This window comes from Malaclemys terrapin, chromosome 20 (assembly GCF_027887155.1).
Source record: "Malaclemys terrapin pileata isolate rMalTer1 chromosome 20, rMalTer1.hap1, whole genome shotgun sequence".
In the NCBI taxonomy this organism is placed as follows: domain Eukaryota; kingdom Metazoa; phylum Chordata; order Testudines; family Emydidae; genus Malaclemys; species Malaclemys terrapin.
Window position 1 is genome coordinate 2,985,424 of NC_071524.1, and position 23,047 is coordinate 3,008,470.

General features: G+C 55.8%; 1 protein-coding gene across 3 annotated transcripts; it reads left to right on the top strand.

Moving 5' to 3' along the window:
- The first annotated feature begins 6,158 nt into the window (after positions 1 to 6,158).
- Positions 6,159 to 22,373, top strand: LOC128826742 (zinc finger protein 391-like). Of its 3 annotated transcripts, none has more exons than XM_054010202.1 (3): positions 6,159 to 6,233; positions 16,869 to 17,028; positions 18,307 to 22,373. In XM_054010202.1, the coding sequence occupies exon 3, from the start codon at positions 18,456 to 18,458 to the stop codon at positions 19,119 to 19,121; it is 666 nt and encodes a 221-aa protein (XP_053866177.1). In that variant the 5' UTR covers positions 6,159 to 6,233; positions 16,869 to 17,028; positions 18,307 to 18,455; the 3' UTR covers positions 19,122 to 22,373. The 3 variants fall into 3 exon arrangements, with proteins under 3 accessions (XP_053866177.1, XP_053866176.1, XP_053866175.1); XM_054010201.1 differs by having other exon boundaries at positions 6,160 to 6,233; positions 16,872 to 17,028; positions 18,068 to 22,373; XM_054010200.1 differs by having other exon boundaries at positions 6,160 to 6,233; positions 16,872 to 17,028.
- The last annotated feature ends 674 nt before the right edge of the window (positions 22,374 to 23,047 follow it).

Sequence of the window (23,047 nt, forward strand, 5' to 3'; positions counted from 1 at the left end):
GGGGATTGTAAAACCGTCCCAGGAGCAGAACAGAACAGGCTATATTAGTAAAGCACAGGTTTGCTAGTGTCACTGCGTCTACCTTTTCTGGCACAGGTCTCTCTGTCAGCTGTGCTGGCAGAAATCTGTAGCGTAACCATAGCCTGTGGCTACATCAGGGATTTTCCTAGTGTTGCCATGTCAGCAGAAAACACCCCCGTGTTGGTAAAACGTTGACGTGTAATAATAGCCCTTATCTAGCAATTTCCGTCACAGGCTTTAATACATTTAACCTCACAACAGCCCTGGGATGTGGGGAAGTGCCACTGGCCCCGTTGTACAGATAGGAAACTGAGGCACGGCGGATAGGTCAACGGACTTTGGCTCTTGGGGCTACAGTTAGCGGTGAGGATGTTCCCACTCAGACTGGAGCCCGGGGACTGAAACCCAGCAAAGGGGATGGTCCTCAGAGCTTGAGTGAGAAAGTCAAGCACAAGCCTGAGTTAGTCGACCCCGGCTCTGAGACTTGGTATTTTGGTGTCATGTATCAGAGGGGTAGCCGTGTTAGTCTGAATCTAAAAAGCAACAGAGGGTCCTGTGGCCCCTTTAAGACTAACAAGTATTGGAGCATAAACTTTCGTGGGTGAATGCCCACTTGGTCAGACGCAAGATGAAGTGGGCATTCACCCACGAAAGCTTATGCTCCAATACTTCTGTTAGTCTTAAAGGGGCCACAGGACCCTCTATTGGTTTTTTTGGTTTTTTTTGCTGTGTAGACGCACCCAGAGAGGCTAAGAGTTCATCTGCCACAATAAAACACCCTCAGCTGGGCCGGGACAGGTGGCTGAGGCTCGCGGGCTGTTAAATTGCAGTGTAGACATCCAGGCTTGGGCCCAGGCTCTGGGACCCACCTCGCCTCGCTGGGGTCTTGGAGCCCGAATGTCTACACTGCAATTTCCCAGCCCCAAGAGCCCGAGTCAGCTCACCCCAGCGTTTGATTGCAATGTAGATGTACCCATGGTCACGCTGGAAGTTTGTGGCATAGCAGGAAATTGAACTCACGGTTCTCTAACCACTAACCTCTGCTTCCTTTATCCTTCTGCCTTTAGGCTTGGTCTACGCTAGAAAGTGTTTGTCTATATAGCGATTCCAGCAGAGCTAACCTGGCAGCTGCTCCTAGATAAGATGCAGATTCTGTAGAAATAGCTTTGTTCCCCGAACCAAATAAGATCTGCCAGCAAACGGACTTTTTTACTACTACAACTGCATCTCCACTGGGGTTTTCGCTGGCAGAGCTCTTCGGGCAGGGCTAGAGCTGGGAGAATAACCAATTTTTCTGGTTTGAAAAGGGGGAAAAATCATTTTGGGTCAGACCGAAAGTGAACATTTTTGAGATTTGGGGCAAATTCATTTAAAAAAAAAATTCATGTCTGATTGAATTATCGTTTTGCTGGACCCGAATCAAAAAGTTTCCTTTTGGGTTCCACCATTTTTCAATGTTTTTGAATTTTTGAAAGATGAAAAGTAAAGGCAATTTCAAAGCAAAAAGTTGTTTTGAACTGAAATATCGGCATGTTTTGGTTAGAAAATGTCAAAACAAAAGGTTTTGATTTTTTCAATTTTTGTTGTATTTATTTTTTATTTCTTCTTATTATTTTATTATTATTCCTTAACAATTATTCATTTTATTTTAGGTATTTGTTTTAGGTATAATTAATTAGGTATTTATTTGTATTTCTGGTCATTTTATTAATATTCCTTTATTATTATTTATTATTATTAACAACCATTATTTATTTTAGTTTAGATATTTGTTTTAGGAATTTTTTGAGGTTCTGAAAATTGTTTTTAGTTGTTTTTCTTTCTGATCATTTTATTATTATTATTATTACTTTTTATTACTTTATTATGAACATTTATTTTATTGCAGGTATTTGTTTTAGATACTTGATTTTTTTTAAGAAATGTTTTAGGTATTTATTTTTTTATTACCATTTTATTGTTATTACTTGATTATTTATTGTAATGCTTAACAATTATGTATTATAATTGTGATTAGGTATTTGTTTTAGGTATTTGGGAGAATTCCTTTTAATTTTTGTAGGTATTTCTTTTGTATTTCTTATCATTTTATTATTATTCCTTTATTGTTTTTAAGTTATGTTATGTTAGGTATATGTTTTAGGGTGGGTTATTTTTAATTTGTTTTTCTTTTTAGGTATTTCTTTTTTAAATGAACAATTCGGCAACTTGGATACGAATTAGCGAAATGTTTCGGAGTTGCTAAATCTGCCTTTTTCGCTGGCGAAAAAACGTTGGTCAGAAAGTTTTGACCAAATTTATCTAGGGATCTGATTTGTTTCATACTCCTAGCCAATATAGCTGTCCTGGCAGAATGCCTAAGGGCAGGCCAGGCCTACAGCATTGGGCATATGCTGGTCCACTGGATGAATAGATTCCAGCCCAATTTACGTCAGCCATGCGAGAAGACAGGAGATCTTGTGGACATAGGCCAGAACAACTGTGTTTTTTCCCCACCTCTACTGCAATCCTCTGGAGAGAGGTTGGGCAACTAGGTTGTTCTCCTCGTCTCCAATATGTGAATTATTATTTGTTATCTGTATTAATGTAGCTCTGTACATTATTTATTAGGTGTATTACGGTAGCACCCAAAAGCCCCAGTCATGGCCCAGGGCCCTATTGTGCTAGACGCTGTACATTATTTATTAGGTGTATTACAGTAGCTTAGGGTGACCAGACACCAAGTGTGAAAAATCGGGACGGGGATGGGGGGTAATAGGAGCCTATATAAGAAAAAGACCCAAAAATCGGGACTGTCCCTATAAAATTGGGACATCTGGTCACCCTACAGTAGCTCCTAGGAGCCAAAGTCAGTGCCCAGAACCTCGTTGTGCAAGGCACTGTACAAAGAGACCACTCCTGCCCCCAAGGAGTTTATAATCCATGTGTAAGACAAGAGTACAGCTGACTGGAAAAAATTTGTCTAAACAGTTTTCCATTGGAAAATGCTGTTTTGACAAAACCAATTTTTATTTATTTATACATTTATTTGGAGAAATGGTGACAAGATTTTATTTCAAAAAAAAATTTTTTGGGGGGGGGAAACATTTTGACAATGTGGAACCATCCTGTGTCGACATTTTGCAGGACCAAAAGATTTGATTTTTCTTGCCTCAAAAGCTACCTTTTTGTTCTGAAATTTACTTTTTTTTACGTAAGAGCCTTTAAAAAAATTAAAAAGGGTCAAAATGGAAAAGAAACATTTTGACAGACCTGATTTATTTTTTGATTTGGGGGGAATTTAGTTGTGTGCAAAAATTGAAAAATGTGGCTAGTTGTTCCAATCAGGATTTTCTTTCTTCCTTCCTTCCTTTTGGAAAAATTTGAAATTTTTTATGGGATGGCAAATCCATTTCTCAACCAGCTGCAGACAAGAGATGGAGAGAGACAGATGGGTGAGTTCACGGAAACAACAAGATAATATTGGTCAGTGTGACAGACAGGGTCTCAACTCATCAGTGGCCAAACTCTCGTCACATTTTTTAGAGGCACCATGGCAAAGGAGAGTTTTCAGGCGGGATTTGAAAGTGACTAATGAGGCAGCTTTGCGGCCTCCTCCCAAGGGGCAGGAGCCAAGGATTCTTCCTAAAAATGGGGGGGGGGTCCATGAGGCCCCTCCTCTTCCCTCTGAGGCCCTGCCCCCCAGCCACGCCAGAAGTTGGAGCCATGGAGCAGGGAACCCGGGCCCTTCCGCCTGCTCCCCGGACCCCGCACCCAAGGCAGGTCCATGGCTCCCCACAGCTCCTGACCTGGCTCTGGATTTTGGCCTGGCTGGGGGGCGGGGCCTTGGGGGCCGAAGAGACACAGCCAGGGCATGGTAAGAGCCACCCGGGTAGGGACACAGGCTGGGGGCTGCTCTCGGGCCCCCCCACCCAGGCAGGTGGAGGGTCTGCAGTTCCCCACAGCTGCCCCAGCTCCCCAGGCTGCTCTTATCTGGGCCGGGCTCCAAATTCCAGCCTGGCGGGGGGCAGAGCCTCCGGGAGAAGAGGAGAGGCAGGGGGCTGGGCCCGTGGTGAAAAGGGGGAGGTCCATGGCCCGTTGGCCCCCCCTGTTCCGGCGCCCCTGCCAAGGGGCAAGATGGGAGAAAGCAGGAGGGTACTTGTTCAAAAGTTTGACACCGCATCTATCACGGTGTTTTCCAAACCTTTCATCATTCTTCTGGCTCCTTGTTGACCCCTCTCCAATTTATCCACATCCTTCGTGAACGGTGGGCCCCAGAACTGGACACAGGATTCCAGCAGTGGTCACCCTGGTGCCAAATCCAGAGGGAAAAGAGTCCCCTGACTCCTAATGAAATTTCCCGTGTGTGTGCATCCCAGGATTGCATTAGCCCTTTGGCCGCAGCGTCACACTGGGAGTTCGTGTTCAGCCAATTATCCATCCCCACATGTTTCTCTCCATTCACCTGAAATATGGCATGCAGTGCTGGTTGCCCCATCACAGAAAAGCTCCTTTAGAGTCGGAAGAGGTGCAAAGAAGAGCAATGAAAAATTTTAGAGGGATGGAACAGCTTCCGCACGAGGAGAGATTAAAAAGACGGGGGCTGTTCAGCTTGGAAAAGAGATGACTAAGTGGGGGACACGATGGAGGTCTATAAAATCGTGACTGGTGTGGAGAAAGGGGATAGAGAAGTGTTATTTAACTCTTCACGTGACACAAGAACTGGGGGGGGTCACCTGATTAAATTAATAGTAGGTTTTAAACAAACATAAGGAAATATTTCTTCACACAACAGACAGTCAACCTGTGGAACTCATTGTCACATGATGTTGTGAAGGCCAAAAGTTGGGTTGAAGAAAGAATTAGATAAGTTCCTGGAGGATAGGTCCATGTAGGCTAGTAGCCAAGATGGCCAGGCTCCAGGTGTCCCTAACCTCCACCTGCTGAAAGCTGGGACTAGATGGCAGGGCCATGGATCATTTGCCCTGGTCTGTTCATTCCCTCTGAAGCATCTAGAACTGGCCACTGTCAAAGGCAAGATATGGGGCTAGGTGGGCCATTGGTCTGACCCAATATGGCCATTCATTCCTATGTTCTTATCTTGAAACCCTGCAAGCGTGCCAATCATGTAGAGGCATCATGACAGATTCCACTTCTTGCGATCCCCCCACCACAACCGCCAAATCTGTTTTCCCAGTCACTGCTTCCCAGGAGAGAGCATCTCTAAGTATGGTCGGCATTCTTTGTTCCTAAATGGATACGTTTACATTTAGCCGCATTAAAACACCTCTTGTTTGCTTGCGCCCAGTTTATCCAATTGCTCTGAGTCAGTGACCTGTCCTTTGCGTTATTTACCACTCCCCGATTTTTGTATCATCTGCAGACGTTACCCAGGATGATTTTATGTCTTCGCCCAGGTCACCGACAAACATGTTTCACAGCACAGGGCCGAGAACCGATCCCTGCGGGACCCCACTCACTGGAAATGCGGCCTCTTGATTCCCTGTTTACAGTTACATTTCGAGACCTAGCCGCTGTTTTTTAATTCATTCGACGTGGGTCATGTTCATTTTATAGCGTTCTAGATTGTTTATGCAGAATGCCGTGCGGGACCAAGCCAAACACTTTGCCGAAATCTACGTCTATTACGTCATGGTTATCCCCCAAACCCGTAATCTCATCAAACAAAGAGATCAAGTTCGTCTCTCCCACGGGCAGATTATGGGGGACGCGTTTCTAGTTTTCGGTTCCAAACGGCGTTTTGTTTCGAAATTTTTATTTTTAAATGTTTGAAAATGCTCAAGAGCGAAACGGCTTGACCCCACAGGACATTTCTCCCCCCATGAAGTCAAAAGGAAAAATGAATTTTTTTCGTCCTGACTTTTTCAGGCACTAAAAATGTCAGATATTTTTATTTTTAACTTGTAATGACCCCCTGAATCGTCCCCCTCCCCCCACTTATGGGAATCAGCCAGGGACCGGAAAGTCCATGCTGGGCCCAGCTCTGCTCGGCCCCCAGGGGGATCCGGGCGCTGCCCTTCGGCGCCTCCAGGGGCGCCCCGCGGAACCCAGGCGTCCGGGGGCTGGTCTGCCCGCCGTCTGGCGGGGGAAGGGTTAACAACCATCGAGCTGGCAGGCCACTGCGGTGCAGAGCGGAGCCGGGGCTGGGGGAGGAGAGACCGAGAGATGGGCCCGGGCCCCTTCCTGCGCCCAGCCCAGCGTGTGCACCGGCGGTGAGAGCGGGCGGGGGCGGCTGGGCTGCAGCTCGGGGGGGGGGGGAGGCTGGGGGTTACAGCAGCTGGAGTGGGGGGCAGGGAGCTGGGTGCTGCAGGAGGGGAGGGGGATGGGGGTGAGAGCTGTAGCTGGGGAGGATGGGGGGCAGGGAGCTGGGGGCTGCAGGAGGGGAGGGGGATGGGGGCGAGAGCTGCAGCTGGGGAGGATGGGGGGCAGGGAGCTGGGTGCTGCAGGAGGGGAGGGGGATGGGGGCGAGAGCTGCAGCTGGGGAGGATGGGGGGCAGGGAGCTGGGTGCTGCAGGAGGGGAGGGGGATGGGGGTGAGAGCTGTAGCTGGGGAGGATGGGGGGCAGGGAGCTGGGTGCTGCAGGAGGGGAGGGGGATGGGGGTGAGAGCTGCAGCTGGGGAGGATGGGGGGCAGGGAGCTGGGATCGGCAGGAGGGGAGGGGGATGGGGGCGAGAGCTGCAGCTGGGGAGGATGGGGGGCAGGGAGCTGGGTGCTGCAGGAGGGGAGGGGGATGGGGGTGAGAGCTGCAGCTGGGGAGGATGGGGGCAGGGAGCTGGGTGCTGCAGGAGGGGAGGGGGATGGGGGCGAGAGCTGCAGCTGGGGAGGATGGGGGGCAGGGGGCTGGGTGCAGGAGGGGAGGGGGATGGGGGCGAGAGCTGCAGCTGGGGAGGATGGGGGGCAGGGGGCTGGGGGCTGCAGGAGGGGAGGGGGATGGGGGCGAGAGCTGCAGCTGGGGAGGATGGGGGGCAGGGAGCTGGGATCTGCAGGAGGGGAGGGGGATGGGGGCGAGAGCTGCAGCTGGGGAGGATGGGGGGCAGGGGGCTGGGGGCTGCAGGAGGGGAGGGGGATGGGGGCGAGAGCTGCAGCTGGGGAGGATGGGGGGCAGGGGGCTGGGGGCTGCAGGAGGGGAGGGGGATGGGGGCGAGAGCTGCAGCTGGGGAGGATGGGGGGCAGGGAGCTGGGTGCTGCAGGAGGGGAGGGGGATGGGGGTGAGAGCTGTAGCTGGGGAGGATGGGGGGCAGGGAGCTGGGGGCTGCAGGAGGGGAGGGGGATGGGGGCGAGAGCTGCAGCTGGGGAGGATGGGGGGCAGGGAGCTGGGTGCTGCAGGAGGGGAGGGGGATGGGGGCGAGAGCTGCAGCTGGGGAGGATGGGGGGCAGGGAGCTGGGTGCTGCAGGAGGGGAGGGGGATGGGGGTGAGAGCTGTAGCTGGGGAGGATGGGGGGCAGGGAGCTGGGTGCTGCAGGAGGGGAGGGGGATGGGGGTGAGAGCTGCAGCTGGGGAGGATGGGGGGCAGGGAGCTGGGATCGGCAGGAGGGGAGGGGGATGGGGGCGAGAGCTGCAGCTGGGGAGGATGGGGGGCAGGGAGCTGGGTGCTGCAGGAGGGGAGGGGGATGGGGGTGAGAGCTGCAGCTGGGGAGGATGGGGGCAGGGAGCTGGGTGCTGCAGGAGGGGAGGGGGATGGGGGCGAGAGCTGCAGCTGGGGAGGATGGGGGGCAGGGGGCTGGGTGCAGGAGGGGAGGGGGATGGGGGCGAGAGCTGCAGCTGGGGAGGATGGGGGGCAGGGGGCTGGGGGCTGCAGGAGGGGAGGGGGATGGGGGCGAGAGCTGCAGCTGGGGAGGATGGGGGGCAGGGAGCTGGGATCTGCAGGAGGGGAGGGGGATGGGGGCGAGAGCTGCAGCTGGGGAGGATGGGGGGCAGGGGGCTGCAGGAGGGGAGGGGGATGGGGGCGAGAGCTGCAGCTGGGGAGGATGGGGGGCAGGGGGCTGGGGGCTGCAGGAGGGGAGGGGGATGGGGGCGAGAGCTGCAGCTGGGGAGGATGGGGGGCAGGGAGCTGGGTGCTGCAGGAGGGGAGGGGGATGGGGGTGAGAGCTGTAGCTGGGGAGGATGGGGGGCAGGGAGCTGGGTGCTGCAGGAGGGGAGGGGGATGGGGGTGAGAGCTGTATCTGGGGAGGATGGGGGGCAGGGAGCTGGGTGCTGCAGGAGGGGAGGGGGATGGGGGTGAGAGCTGTAGCTGGGGAGGATGGGGGGCAGGGAGCTGGGTGCAGGAGGGGAGGGAGATGGGGGTGAGAGCTGTAGCTGGGGAGGATGGGGGGCAGGGAGCTGGGTGCTGCAGGAGGGGAGGGGGATGGGGGTGAGAGCTGCAGCTGGGGAGGATGGGGGCAGGGAGCTGGGTGCTGCAGGAGGGGAGGGGGATGGGGGCGAGAGCTGCAGCTGGGGAGGATGGGGGGCAGGGGGCTGGGTGCAGGAGGGGAGGGGGATGGGGGCGAGAGCTGCAGCTGGGGAGGATGGGGGGCAGGGGGCTGGGGGCTGCAGGAGGGGAGGGGGATGGGGGCGAGAGCTGCAGCTGGGGAGGATGGGGGGCAGGGAGCTGGGATCTGCAGGAGGGGAGGGGGATGGGGGCGAGAGCTGCAGCTGGGGAGGATGGGGGGCAGGGGGCTGGGGGCTGCAGGAGGGGAGGGGGATGGGGGCGAGAGCTGCAGCTGGGGAGGATGGGGGGCAGGGGGCTGGGGGCTGCAGGAGGGGAGGGGGATGGGGGCGAGAGCTGCAGCTGGGGAGGATGGGGGGCAGGGAGCTGGGTGCTGCAGGAGGGGAGGGGGATGGGGGTGAGAGCTGTAGCTGGGGAGGATGGGGGGCAGGGAGCTGGGTGCTGCAGGAGGGGAGGGGGATGGGGGTGAGAGCTGTATCTGGGGAGGATGGGGGGCAGGGAGCTGGGTGCTGCAGGAGGGGAGGGGGATGGGGGTGAGAGCTGTAGCTGGGGAGGATGGGGGGCAGGGAGCTGGGTGCAGGAGGGGAGGGGGATGGGGGTGAGAGCTGCAGCTGGGGAGGATGGGGGGCAGGGAGCTGGGATCTGCAGGAGGGGAGGGGGCTGGGGGTGAGAGCTGTATCTGGGGAGGATGGGGGGCAGGGAGCTGGGTGCTGCAGGAGGGGAGGGGGATGGGGGCGAGAGCTGCAGCTGGGGAGGATGGGGGGCAGGGAGCTGGGACCTGCAGGAGGGGAGGGGGCTGGGGGTGAGAGCTGTATCTGGGGAGGATGGGGGGCAGGGAGCTGGGATCGGCAGGAGGGGAGGGGGATGGGGGCGAGAGCTGCAGCTGGGGAGGATGGGGGGCAGGGAGCTGGGTGCTGCAGGAGGGGAGGGGATGGGGGTGAGAGCTGTAGCTGGGGGGGATGGGGGGCAGGGAGCTGGGTGCAGGAGGGGAGGGGGATGGGGGTGAGAGCTGTAGCTGGGGGGGATGGGGGGCAGGGAGCTGGGTGCAGGAGGGGAGGGGGATGGGGGTGAGAGCTGTATCTGGGGAGGATGGGGGGCAGGGAGCTGGGTGCTGCAGGAGGGGCTGGGGGTGAGAGCTGCAGCTGGGGAGGATGGGGGGCAGGGAGCTGGGATCTGCAGGAGGGGAGGGGGATGGGGGCTGGGGGTGAGAGCTGTAGCTGGGGAGGATGGGGGGCAGGGAGCTGGGTGCTGCAGGAGGGGAGGGGATGGGGGTGAGAGCTGTAGCTGGGGAGGATGGGGGGCAGGGAGCTGGGTGCTGCAGGAGGGGATGGGGGTGAGAGCTGCAGCTGGGGAGGATGGGGGGCAGGGAGCTGGGTGCAGGAGGGGAGGGGGATGGGGGTGAGAGCTGCAGCTGGGGAGGATGGGGGGCAGGGAGCTGGGATCTGCAGGAGGGGAGGGGGCTGGGGGTGAGAGCTGTATCTGGGGAGGATGGGGGGCAGGGAGCTGGGTGCTGCAGGAGGGGAGGGGGATGGGGGCGAGAGCTGCAGCTGGGGAGGATGGGGGGCAGGGAGCTGGGATCTGCAGGAGGGGAGGGGGATGGGGGTGAGAGCTGTATCTGGGGAGGATGGGGGGCAGGGAGCTGGGATCGGCAGGAGGCGAGGGGGATGGGGGCGAGAGCTGCAGCTGGGGAGGATGGGGGGCAGGGAGCGGGGTGCTGCAGGAGGGGAGGGGATGGGGGTGAGAGCTGTAGCTGGGGAGGATGGGGGGCAGGGAGCTGGGTGCTGCAGGAGGGGAGGGGATGGGGGTGAGAGCTGTATCTGGGGAGGATGGGGGGCAGGGAGCTGGGATCTGCAGGAGGGGAGGGGGATGGGGGTGAGAGCTGTAGCTGGGGAGGATGGGGGGCAGGGAGCTGGGTGCTGCAGGAGGGGATGGGGGTGAGAGCTGCAGCTGGGGAGGATGGGGGGCAGGGAGCTGGGTGCAGGAGGGGAGGGGGATGGGGGTGAGAGCTGTAGCTGGGGGGGATGGGGGGCAGGGAGCTGGGATCTGCAGGAGGGGAGGGGGATGGGGGTGAGAGCTGCAGCTGGGGAGGATGGGGGGCAGGGAGCTGGGTGCTGCAGGAGGGGAGGGGGATGGGGGTGAGAGCTGCAGCTGGGGAGGATGGGGGGCAGGGAGCTGGGTGCTGCAGGAGGGGAGGGGGATGGGGGTGAGAGCTGCAGCTGGGGAGGATGGGGGGCAGGGAGCTGGGTGCTGCAGGAGGGGAGGGGGATGGGGGTGAGAGCTGCAGCTGGGAGGGATGGGGGGCAGGGAGCTGGGTGCTGCAGGAGGGGAGGGGGATGGGGGCGAGAGCTGCAGCTGGGGAGGATGGGGGGCAGGGAGCTGGGATCTGCAGGAGGGGAGGGGGATGGGGGCGAGAGCTGCAGCTGGGGAGGATGGGGGGCAGGGAGCTGGGTGCTGCAGGAGGGGAGGGGGATGGGGGCGAGAGCTGCAGCTGGGGAGGATGGGGGGAAGAGGAGCTGCAGAGATGGGGGTGAAACTGGTGCTGGGGAGAGGAGGGGGGCCGGTGGCTGGGGCTGAGAAGGGGCAGGGAGCTGCAGCCAGGGAGGGACGCTGAGGGGCTGGGATCTGGGGGAGATGGAGGTGGGAGCTGGTGGTGGGGAGGCTGGGAGCTGGGGATGGAAAGGGGGCTGGAACTGGTGAGGGGAGGGGGCTGGGAACTGGGGTGGAGGGAAGGGGGGAGCTGGGTTTGGGAACTGGAGGTTGCCGGGGGCTGGGATCTGGGGGTGGGGAGGAGAGGAGGATGGAGGAAAGGAGTCTGAGCGTGGAGGTGGGAGGGGACTGGGAGAAGGAGAGGGGACTGGGGCCAGCCAGCAGCTCTCAAAGCTCTTTACTGAGGAGCTCAGTATCATTATCCCCATTTTACAGATGGGGAAACTGACGCACAGAGTGAGGCTGTGACTGGCCCCGGTCACCCAGCAGGCCAGTAGCAAAGAACCCAAAGAGCTCCTGAGTTCCAGCCCAGTGCTCTATCCATTAGCGCCCCCCCCCCCCCCCCCCCAGTTGCCCCAAACAAGCAAAACACACAAATGGGAGCTGAGATTTTTTTTTTAAGTGTTTAAAATAAACTAATGAAAGCCGAGCTTCTCCCATTATCTCCAGCAGAGCTAGGGATGTGGTATTGCCGTTCTACAAGGCACTGGTGAGCCCTCAGCTGGAATTCTGTGCGCGGTTCTGGTCTCTCATGTTTAAGAAGGATGAATTCAAGCTGGAACAGGTGCAGAGAAGGGCGACTAGGATGATCCAAGGAATGAAAAACGCACCTTACAAGGGGAGATTTTATAAGCTTGGCTTGTTTAGCCTGGCCAAAAGAAGGCTGAGGGGAGATATGATTGCTCTCTGTAAATACATCGGAGGGATAAACACCAGGGAAGGAGAGGAGTTATTTAAATCAAGCACCAATGTGGACACAAGATCAAATGGATGTAAACTGGCCATGAACAGGTTTAGGCTTGAAATTAGATGAAGGTTTCTAGCCATCCGAGGAGTGAAGTTCTGGAACAACCTTCCAAGGGGGGAGCAGTGGGGGCAAAAAACCAAACTGGCTTCAAGACTGAACTTGATAAGTTTATAGAGGGGTGGTATGATGGGACTGCCTACAATGGCATGTAGCTGATCTGTGACTGCTAGTAGCAAGTATCTCCAACGCCCGATGATGGGGCACTAGATGGGTCAGGCTCTGACTTACTACAGAGAATCCGTTCCCAGGTGTCTGGCTGGTGGGTCTTGCCCACATGCTCAGGGTCTAACTGATCGGCATATTTGGGGGCAGGAAGGAAGTTTCCCCAGGGTCAGATTGGCAGAGACCCTGGGGGGGGGGGGGTTCGCCTTCCTCTGCAGCATGGGGCACAGATCACTTGCAGGTTTAAACTAGTGTAAATTGTGGAGTCTCTGTAATGTGAAGTCTTTAAATCATGATTTGAGGACTTCAGTAACTCAGCCAGAGGTTAGGGGTCTGTTACAGGAATGGCTGGGTGAGGTTCTGTGACCTGCGTTGTGCAGGAGGTCAGACTAGATGATCATGATGGTCCCTTCTGACCTTAAAGTCTGTGAGACTGGGAGCTGTCAAACTAACATGCTATTTTTTTTAAGGGATTAAAAGTTTGGTTGATAAAGGTAATAGTGTTGACGTAATAGACTTAGACTTCTGCAAAGCGTTTGACTTGGTGCTGCAGGATATTTTGATTAAAGAACTAGAATGATATAAATTTAATGTGGCCCACATTAAATGGATTAAAAACTGGCTAACTGATAGGTCTCAAAAAATGTAACTGTAAATGGAGAATCATCATTTGGGGGGATGCATGTCCAGGGGGTCCTGCAGCGATCGGTTCTTGGCCCTACGCTATTTAAGATCTTTATCACTGACCTGGAACAAAACATAAAATCATCACGGATAAAGTTTGCAGATAACCCCAAAATTGGAGGAGTGGTAAATAATGAAGGGGACGGGTCACTGACCGTGTTCCCTCTAATTTTTCCCACCCCTGTGTGGAATGAATTTTGTTATGTGCACCAATATGGCGGTGAGGTGTGACACATCACCTCCATATTGGTGCGCATAACAAAATTCATATGGCGGGGGTGGGGCTGAGGGGTTCGGAGTGTGGGAGGGGGCTCAGGGCTGGGGCAGAGGGTTGGGGTGCGGAGGGGTGAGGGCTCTGGCTGGGGGTGTGGGCTCTGGGGTGGGGCCGGGGATGAAGGGTTTGGGGTGCAGGAGGGAGCTCTGGGCTGGGGAGTGAGGCCAAGGAGTTCGGATTGTGGGAGGAGGCTCTGGGCTGGGGCAGAGGGTTAGGGAGTGTGGGGGTGAAAGCTCCGGCTAGGGCTACGGGCTCTGGGGTGGGGCTGGGGATGAAGGGTTTGGGGTGCAGGAGGGGGCTCTGGGCTGGGGGATGAGGCCAAGGAGTTCGGATTGTGGGAGGGGGCAGAGGGTTAGAGTGTGGGAGGCGGAGGGGATGATGGCTCTGGCTGGGGGTGCAGGCTCTGGGGTGGGGCCAGGGGTTTGGGGTGCAGGTTACCCCGGGGCTACGTCAGGAAGAGAGAACTCCCCCCAGCTTTCTCTCCCTGCAGCAGCATCTGGGCTGGGTGGGAGAGGCGCCTCTCCCTGCTGCGGCAGGGCTGGGCTGGAGCCAGGGGAGGGGCAGGTCCGTGGCTGGGTTGGGCTGGGGGAGAGGGAACTTAGGTCACCGATACAGAACAATCTGGATTGCTTGTGAAACTGGGCTGAAGCAAACAATAAGCATTTTAGTACAGCTAAATTTAAAATGTATCTGTCTAGGAACACAGATGCAGGCCATACTTACAGGGTAGGGGACTCTACCCTGGGGAGCAGGGACTCCGAAAAAGATTTGGGGGTTGTAGTGGTTAATCAGCTGAACATGCGCTCCCAGTGCGACGCGGTGGCCAAAAGAGCTAATGTGATCCCGGTCAACGAGGGAATCTCAGAGCTTATTTCACCTCTGTATTTGGCCCTGGTGGGACCGCTGCTGGGATCCTGTGTCCAGTTCTGGTGCCCACAGTGAAGAAGGATGTTGATAAATTGGAGAGGGGTCCGAGAAGATTGAAGGATGAGAAAACCTGCCTCATTGTGATAGACTCAAAGAACTCAATCTATTTAGTTTAACAAAGTGAAGATTAAGGGGTGACTTCATCCCAGTCTGTAATTAATACAGGGCAGAGTAAGCCAGTACGCCCTGGTACGGTGTACCGGCAAGAGCCAGTGCACCGTATCGGGGCGGATCGGCTTCCCCTGGCGGCAATTTAAAGGGCCTGGGGCTCCCAGCAGCGGCTGGAGCCCCGGGCCCTTTAAATTGCTGCCGGAGCCCTGGGGAAGCGGCGGCGGGGCTCGGGCGGCGATTTAAAGGGCCCGGGATGCCTGCTGCAGCTATCACCCCGGGCCCTTTAAATCGTCCCCGGAGCCCTGGGGTAGCGGCGGCAGGGCTCCGGCGGCTATTTAAAGGATCTGGGGCTGCGGCAGCCGCTACCGCTTGGGCCCTTAAAATAGCCGCTGGAGACTTGCCTCCACCTCCCCAGGGTTCCGGCAACAGGGCTCCGGGGACAATTTAAAGGGCCCGGGGTGGTAGTGGCAGCCGGAGCCCCGGGCCTTTTAAATCACCGACCAAGCCCCCGGCTGCTGCTGCTACCCTGGGGCTCCTGCAGTGCAGCTCGGGTGGCAATTTAAAGGGCTCGGGGCTCCCACTGCCGCTACCCTCCGGGGCCCTTTAAATCGCCACCCGAGCCCTGCTGCCGGAGCCCTGGGGTAGCGGTGGCGGGGCTCTGACGGTGATTGAAAGGACCAGGGGCTTCCGGCTGCCGCTACTGCAGCGGAGTCCCGGGCCCTTTAAAGCTCCGCCAGAGGCCGGGGCCCCTTCCGATGGTGATTTAAAGGGCCCGGGGCTCCTCTGCGGTAGCAGCAGCTGGAGCCCTGGGCCCTTTAAATCACACCTGGGGCTCCCAGCCGCCTCTGCAGCTGGTAGCTCTGGGGGTGATTTAAAGGGCCTGGGGCTCCCAGCTGCTGCTACCACAGCCCCATCTCCGGGCCCTTTAAATCCTGATGTAAAGCGCCCAGGGATGTAAAGGCCCCGCCTCTTCAGGTAGAGGCCACACCCCTCCTAAGGACTCCGGAGTATGGTAAGTCCTTTAAGTTAATTTCACCCCTGCTACAGGGGGAACAAATATTTAAGGATGAGCTCTTCAGTCTAGCAGAGAAAGGTCTAACATGACCCAATGGCTGGGAGTTGAAGCTATACAAATCCAGACTGTAAATAACATGCACAGTTTTAACACCAATGGAAATTGGAACGACTTACCGAGGGCCCTGGTGGATTTTCCATCACTGACCGTTTTTAAATCAAGAGCTGATGTTTTTTCTAAAAGCTCTGTTCTAGTTCAAAGAGGAATTAATTCAGGGAAGTGCTGTGGCCTGTCCAAGCTAGAGCAGGGCAGAAGTTTTAGCACAAAACCTTTTTTCCAGAAAAAAAAGGTCAATTCACTGACAGATTTTGCAAATTAGCTCGGGTTCCCCAAATTGTTCATTTTGGGGGAAATCAAAACCTTAAAAAAATCCAGAGAAAATCAAAGCATTTACAATTGTTTTGGTTCGATGTGGCTTTTTGTCTAAAAATTTCCTTCCCTTTTAGTTTTTCTTAATTCAAAATTATTTGAAAAGGGTCAAAATTATCTCCTCTGACTCATAGTTCATAGAATCGTAGGACTGGAAGGGACCTCGAGAGGTCATCTAGTCCAGTCCCCTGCACTCATAGCAGGACTAAGTATGGGGGTCGGCAACCTTTCAGAAGTGGTGTGCCGAGTCTTCATTTATTCACTCTAATTTAAGGTTTTGCATGCCAGTAATACATTTTAACATTTTTAGAAGGTCTCTCTCTGTAAGTCTATAATATATCACTAAACTATTGTTGTATGCAAAGTAAATAAGGTTTTTAAAATGTTTAAGAAGCTTCATTTAAAATTAAATTAAAATGCAGAGCTCCCTTCCCCCCTCCCCCCCCCCCCGGACTGGTGGCCAGTATCCGGGCAGTGTGAATGCCACTGAAAATCAGCTCGCGTGCTGCCTTTGGCACGCATGCCATAGGTTGCCTACCCATGTATTATCTAGACCCTCCCTGACAGGTGTTTGTCTAACCTGCTCTTAAAAATCCCCAGTGATGGAGATTCCACAACCTCCCTAAGCAAGTTATTCCAGCGCTTAACCACCCTGACAGTTAGGAAATTTTTCCTAATGTCCAACCTAAACCTCCCTTGCAGCAGTTTAAGCCCATTGCTTCTTGTCCTCTCCTCAGAGGTTAAGAAGAACAATTTTTCTCCCTGCTTGTAACATCCTTTTAAGTACTTGAAAACTGTTATCATGTCCCCGCTCAGTCTTCTCTTTTCCAGACTAAACAAACCCAATTTTTTCAATCTTCCCTCACAGGTCATGTTTTCTAGACCTGAATCAGTTTTGTTGCTCTTCTCTGGACTTTCTCCAATTTATCCACATCTTTCCTGAAATGTGGTGCCCAGAACTGGACACAATACTCCAGTTGAGGCCTAATCTGCGCGGAGTAGAGCGGAAGTATTACTTCTCGTGTCTTGCTCACAACACTCCTGCTAATAATAAGACTCGACGCGAAACTTTTTGTCCAACTTTACGATTTTAAAAACTTTCATTTTTGCACTGACCAGAAACTCTCTTTTTCCCACCCAACTTTTCAAAATTGCCAGTTAATCAAAAACTCCATTATTTGCCTTGTTCTAGTCCCGTTCCATCCCCAAATAGCTCTAGATTGGCTGGATCCCTGAAGCAGAGAGTGTAGAACCGTCCCAGGAGCTGTCACGGAACACCTGACCTTACCCTAATGCTTTCCCTCAGTAGGGTTTTCTGTTGTGAGCTCCTGGGGATGTGACCACAATCGGGCCTGGAGGAAAGGACAACACCGGAGAGGAATCAGTGAGCAGGGAGTTAGACCAGCTGGGAACCCTGCAGGGGAGCACAAGAGTCCCAGCAAAGTCGCCCAGAGGCCCTCTAGCAGGTAACTAGACTTCGGTGACATTTTTTGAGTGGAATGTTTTTTTCAGCAAAAACTGCAGATTCAGTGAGGCCAAAAACGCTTCCCGAATTCATGTCTGATTCACCAAATTGTTGGTCGCAGGGGGGGAGAATAAACAACAAAAATTCCCCAAAGGTCCAAAGTTTCCTTATGACATTTTCTATATGAATTGCCGGCTGAAATGACTTTCCGGTTAGGATCTGCCTTCGATTTTATTTTTAAAAGGCAAATGCATTTTTTAAAAAAAAATCTTGACATGGACTCAAAATGTTTTGGGTTGACTGAAAGATTTCACTTGACCCGAAACAATTATTGTTTCAACTTTAAGATTCACCAACATTTAAAAAAAAAATCAGTTAGGGGTCAACCCCAAAATGATGTGTTTTTCCCCAGTTTTTTTGGAACTGCCAGTCAACCGAAGCTGATGGTCACGGTAGGAATGTGCGGGGTGCTGGTTCCCGTGCTGTCACCCACACGAGCATTCCTCCCCCGTGGGGATCCATGTCTTACCAACCCCCACTGCCCCGGTCATTAACCCCTCCAGGCCTTTCCCTGGAGGCATTGATGCCGAAGCAGGCCTGGGCCCCTCCACTAGAGGAAGGCTCGGGGTGTCTCCTTCTGAGCCCCAATTGCTGTCTTGGGGGCCTGCCTCTCAGCGCCATGGGGCCTGGGCATAAATGAGAATCAGTGTCAACAGCCTGGGTGTGGATTGTCATGCCTAGTGGTCAGAGCTGGAGTCAGGAACCCGGGGTCAAGCCCAGGGCCGGAGACAGAGACAAAAACCAGGCAAGGAGCAGGACAGGAAGAAGGCTGGGAGGCAAGGCTGGGGCAGGAGCACTCATAGTGGCGAGCATAAGCATTAAGCTGCCTCCCCCTCAGCCAGTCAGGCCGGCCAGCTACCGAGCAGCTCTGCTGGTGCTAAGATGTACTCGTGAGTCAGCCTGGACACAGCTGATTCCAGGCTCAGCTGCCGGCGCTTGGTTCTATATTAATAATAATGCCCAGTGCTTTCCATCCATAGAGTTCATATCCCTCGACAATGGAGCTCAGTAGTGGAATCCACATTGCACAAGTGGGGAAACTGAGGCACAGAGCGGGATGGTCGCCCAGGAGGCCAGAGACGGGAATAGAAGCCAAGTGCCCTGAGTTCTGGTGCTCTATCCGCTAGGCCACGCTGCCTCTCACCAGAAACGGGGAGGCTTAGGGAGCATGCCCCTCCCCGCATGGAGCAACTCACCACTGGATTCTCTGTCCTCACAGGGAGCAGGGAAGAAGGGGGATCCCCGGAGCTGCCTGGGAGGAGCCAAAGGGAACAGTCCTGGTAGCGAAGCCGGGCTGCAGGCAGGCTCGTTCGAGGATTGGCTGCGCACATAACCCCAGGCTGCTGGAGCCCCCCACCGGCCACGCCCATGGGTGAGAAGTCCAATACGTGCCCGTACTGCGGGAAGGGCTTCCGGCGCAGCTCCCACCTGACCCGGCACCTGGGCACCCACTCAGGCGGAGAGCAGCGCCCCTATGCCTGCAGCCACCGCAGCAAGGGCCCGGCCCTGACTCTGCCGCCGGCGGGCGAGCGCCCCTACGCCTGCACCCACTGCGGGAAAGCCTTTGGGCGCAGCGCCCACCTGGCCCGGCACCAGGAGACCCACTCCGGTGAACGCCCCTACAAGTGCACCTACTGCGGGAAAGCCTTCGGGCGCAATGCCCACCTGACCCGGCACCATGGCACCCACACCGGTGAGCGCCCCTACCAGTGCGGTATCTGTGGCAGGGCCTTCACCCGTGACGCCCACCTGACCCGGCACCAGCTCGTCCACACCGGCGAGAAGCCCTTCCAGTGCGGCGTCTGCGGCAAAGCCTTCACCCGCAGCGCCCACCTCGCCCGGCACCAGGGCACCCACACGGGCGAGAAGCCCTTCGAGTGTGGGGTCTGTGGCAAAGGCTTCACCCGCGATGCCCACCTGGCCCGGCACCGGGCCACTCACAGCGGCGAGCGCCCCTACAAGTGCGCCAACTGCGGGAAGGGCTTCGGAGCCACCTCCCACCTCCTCCGCCACCAGAGGACCCACCAGGAGTAGCTGCCCTGGCGTGGAGCGTGGGAACCAAGGGGCAGTGGTTCCCACGCCCCTGGCGCCCTCCTCCATCATGGGAGGAGAGGGCATGGGAATCAGGGGGCACCAGTTCCCATGCTGCCACCCTCTGGGGCTTCCCTCCCACATGGGGAACTGAGGGGGTGCCAGCTGTCATGCCCACTCCTTTCCCATGGGAGGGTGTGGGACTCAGGGGGGTGCCACTTCCCGTGCTGCCACCCACTGGGGTGCTCGTCCCCCGGAGGGAGAGTTGGTGCCCCTACTTACACACACTGACATGCTCCTACTCCCCTGGGCTGGGCGTGGGAATCGAGGGGGGGCAGCTGCAACGACCGTACAGGAGGATCTGGCCCAGAGTTGGGCTCCGGGCATCCTTGGGGCGTGGATGTTAACGCGGGCTGCCTGGGGAGCACACGGAATCACCGGCCCCATGGCCGGTCTGCCCTGCGAAGGGACGACGATCCAGCCGTATCTAAAACCTCGTCCAGACAGGGAGATTGACTGAAACAGCAGCCCCAGGTGGACGCGCTTTTCCGAGGGAAAAAGAACTCTATCCCGGGACAATCACTCTGCCCCCAAAGCGACGCCCTTGCCCAGCCCCGGCGACAGGCCCAGATGCCTTCTGCTTTGCCAGGCTGGTCACAGGTGCTAGCCCCCTCAGCCCTTGCCAGGCTTGGCCTCATCCCTTCACAGCAGGGCCCCAGGGCGCTGGCCCTCAAAGGGGTAGCCAGCCTGGTCCAGGGAGTCCAGAATAGCTCTGTTAGATGGCACTAGCCAGTGTGGAGTAGTTAGTCTGGAACAGCCAGGCCAGGCCACTTCCTTCAGTGTAGACATGGTGTGAGAGCGCACAGGCAGCATGCCAAGACAAGAGCAGCAGGGGGGTCTGTCCGTGTGTGTGTGTGTGAGAGAGAGAGAAACCCTGTGTGTGTGTGTGTGTGTGTGTGTGTGTGTGTGAGAGAGAGAGAGAAACCCTGTGCGTGTGAGAAACCTCCTTGTGTGTTCCTGTGTGTGTGAGAAGCCTCCTCGTGTGTATGTGTGAGAAACCTCTCACGTGTCAGAAACCTCGTGTGTCTGTGTGTGAGAAACCTCTGCTCGTGTGTGTGTGAGAAACCTCTGCTCGTGTCTGTGTGTGTGTGTGAATGTGAGAAAAACCTCTGTGTGTCTGTGTGTGTGTGAGAGAGAGAGAGAGAGAAAGAAACCTCCTGTGTCCATGTGTGTGTGAGAAACCTCTTCTCATATGTGTTTGTGAGAAACCTCCTTGCATATCCGTGTGGGTGTGAAACCTTATATGTGTGTGAGAAACCTCCTTGTATGTCCGTGTGTATGTGAAACCTCGTGTGGATGTCCATCCATCCATGTGTGTGAAATGTCATGTGTGAAACTTCCTCCCACATGTCCATGTGAGTGTGTGTGTGATAACCCTCCTTATGTGTGTCTATCCGTGTGTATGTGTGTAACTCTTTGCCAGAGGATGTTGTAAAGGCCAAGACTATAACAGGGTTAAAAACTAGATAAATTCATGGAGGATAGGTCCATCAATAGCTATTAGCCAGGATGGGCAGGGATGGTGTCCCTAGCCTCTCTCTGCCAGAAGCCAGGGATGAGCAACAGGGGATGGATCACTTGATGATTGACTGTTCTGTTCATTCCCTCTGGCGCACCCAGCACTGGCCACTCTCGGAAGACAGGATACTGGGCTAGATGGACCTTTGGTCTGACCCAGTCTGGCCGTTCTTATGTTCTTATGTGTGTGTAACACCTCCTTGTGTGTGTGTGAGAAACTTCCTACCGTGTGTGCAGGTGTGGAAGTGCGAGCCTCCATGTGTGTGCATGTGTATGTGAAGCCGCCTCGTGTGTGTGTGTGAAACTTCTTCCTATGTGCATGTGTCTGTATGAAACCTTGTGCATGCGTGAAACCTCCTCCTGTGAGTGTGTGTATCTGAAACTTCCTCATGTGTGTGAAACCTGTAACTGTATGAGTTTGTGTGTGTGTGTGAGAAATAGGGTTGCCAATTTTGGCTGGACATATCCCTGGAGGTTTCATCACATGACATAATATTTAATTAAAGATTGATCTTTAATTTCTGGAGATTCCAGGACAATCTCGGAGGGTTGGCAACCCTAGTGTGAAACGTGTGTGAGAAAGAGAGAGAAACCTCCTCCGATGTTTCTGTCTGTCTGTGAAACCTGTGTGTGTGACAGAGAATAAAGCCTCATTGTATGTGTCCACGAGAGAGACCTTCCATGTGTGTGTATGAGAGAGAAGCCTCCTTCTGCACGTGCATGTGAGAGAACCCTCCTACATGCGTGTGAGAAAACCCTCGTGCACGTGTATGTGTGAGAGAACCCTCGTGCATGCACATGTGTGAGAACCCTCCTTGTGTGCACGCATGTATGAGAACCCTCCTCATGTGCGTGTGTGTGTGTGTGTGTGTGTGTATGTGAGAGAGACAGATAGAAACCCAGACACATGCGCACGTGAGGGAGGAGGTTTTGTTCCCACACCTTGGGGGAGCGGTGCGCTTGCTGTGGGACCCAGCAAGTCGCTGTGGGGTTGTCAGAGGAGCACCGAGGCTGCTGGAGGATATTTCTGGCCTCTGCCCCATCTCGCATGGAGGCTGTCTGCACACTGCACTGTAATCCTGGGTCTGGGGAAGCCAGGCCTGTGCACTCGCTGTGTCCGAGCCTGCGCTGGAGCATCCGCATTGCTTTGTAAACCTGAGTTTGCAAATGCTGGCCCCAGTCTCCCAGCCAGGCTAGTGCGTCCACACTGCACCACGTGGCCCTTCTGCCTCTGGGCTGTGGCTTGAGCTGTGTCCACACTGCACGACACCAGGGCTTGGACCCACCCACCGTAGCCAGGCCCTGGGCCCGGTGCACTTGCTGAGCCAAGTCAGACCGACATGTGTGGACGGCAGGGGGGGCCTGGTGCTCAAACCTGAGTCAGAGCCAGGCTTAGTGCACAGTGTAGACACACCCTGAGGGAGCTGGCCATTTTCCCTCAGTCAAAATGGCCACTCTCTCCCATTTATTTGAGGGGGGGTTGAAGCCAGCCTGTGCTGTAGAGTTAGCCCCCACCCTGAAAGGATCCATTCAGGGAGCCTGGGGCAGGAAACTAGGGCAGGGGGATGGGGGGGGCAGAAAGGTCGAAGGGTCACAGGGATGTGGGGTATAGAGGGCAGGAGGGGGTTGCAGGGAAATGTGGAGAGCTGAGAGGTCACAGGGGCAGGTGGGGGCAGCCTGAAGGACAGGAGGGAGATCACAGGGGCAGGAGGAGGTGGGGGGGGGGCTGGGGCAGGGTGTGAGGGGAGATGGGGCAGGAGGAAGGCTGAGGCAGGGCTAGGGGGATATGGGGGTGGGGGCGGGCGGTTGTGGGGGGCAGGGAGAGGCTGAGGGAGGGGATGGGGGCAGGAGAAAGGCTGAGGGAGGGCTCAGGAGGACATGGGGGCAGTAGGATGGGGGAGGGGAGTGCCAGGGGGTGCAGGAAGGAATGGGGGGAGGGCTGCAAAGGAAAAGGCAGAGAAACCGGGGGCAGGCAGGGGGCAGACAGCGGAGAGGCCGGGCGGGATGGGGAGAGAGGCAGTCCCCAGCTCTAGGGGGCGGGATACATTGCAGGCTGAGCCCCAGATGCTCTCACACCCATTGGGAGCTGGCGCTTTCCCCAGCCAAGCTCAGAACCACAAGGTGGGTCCCATTCTCGTCCCCCAACCCTGTCCCCTAATTATTATTGTTTGACAAATCTGATTTTTTCAGCCAGGCACCGGAGCTTGGCTCCCAGACGCCTCTTCCTGGGGGCGTGATTGTTGCCAGTCCCCGGTGTGTGGCTCAGCAAGGGGGCAGCTGGCATGCCCACGGGCCACGCTGTGGGATAGAACTTGCATCCCGACTGGCTTGGCCATGACCTCACGGGACTG

Excerpts from the sequence above, each read along its gene's own strand:
- LOC128826742 (XM_054010202.1), top strand. The coding sequence starts at position 18,456 with ATGGGTGAGAAGTCCAATACGTGCCCGTACTGCGGGAAGGGCTTCCGG.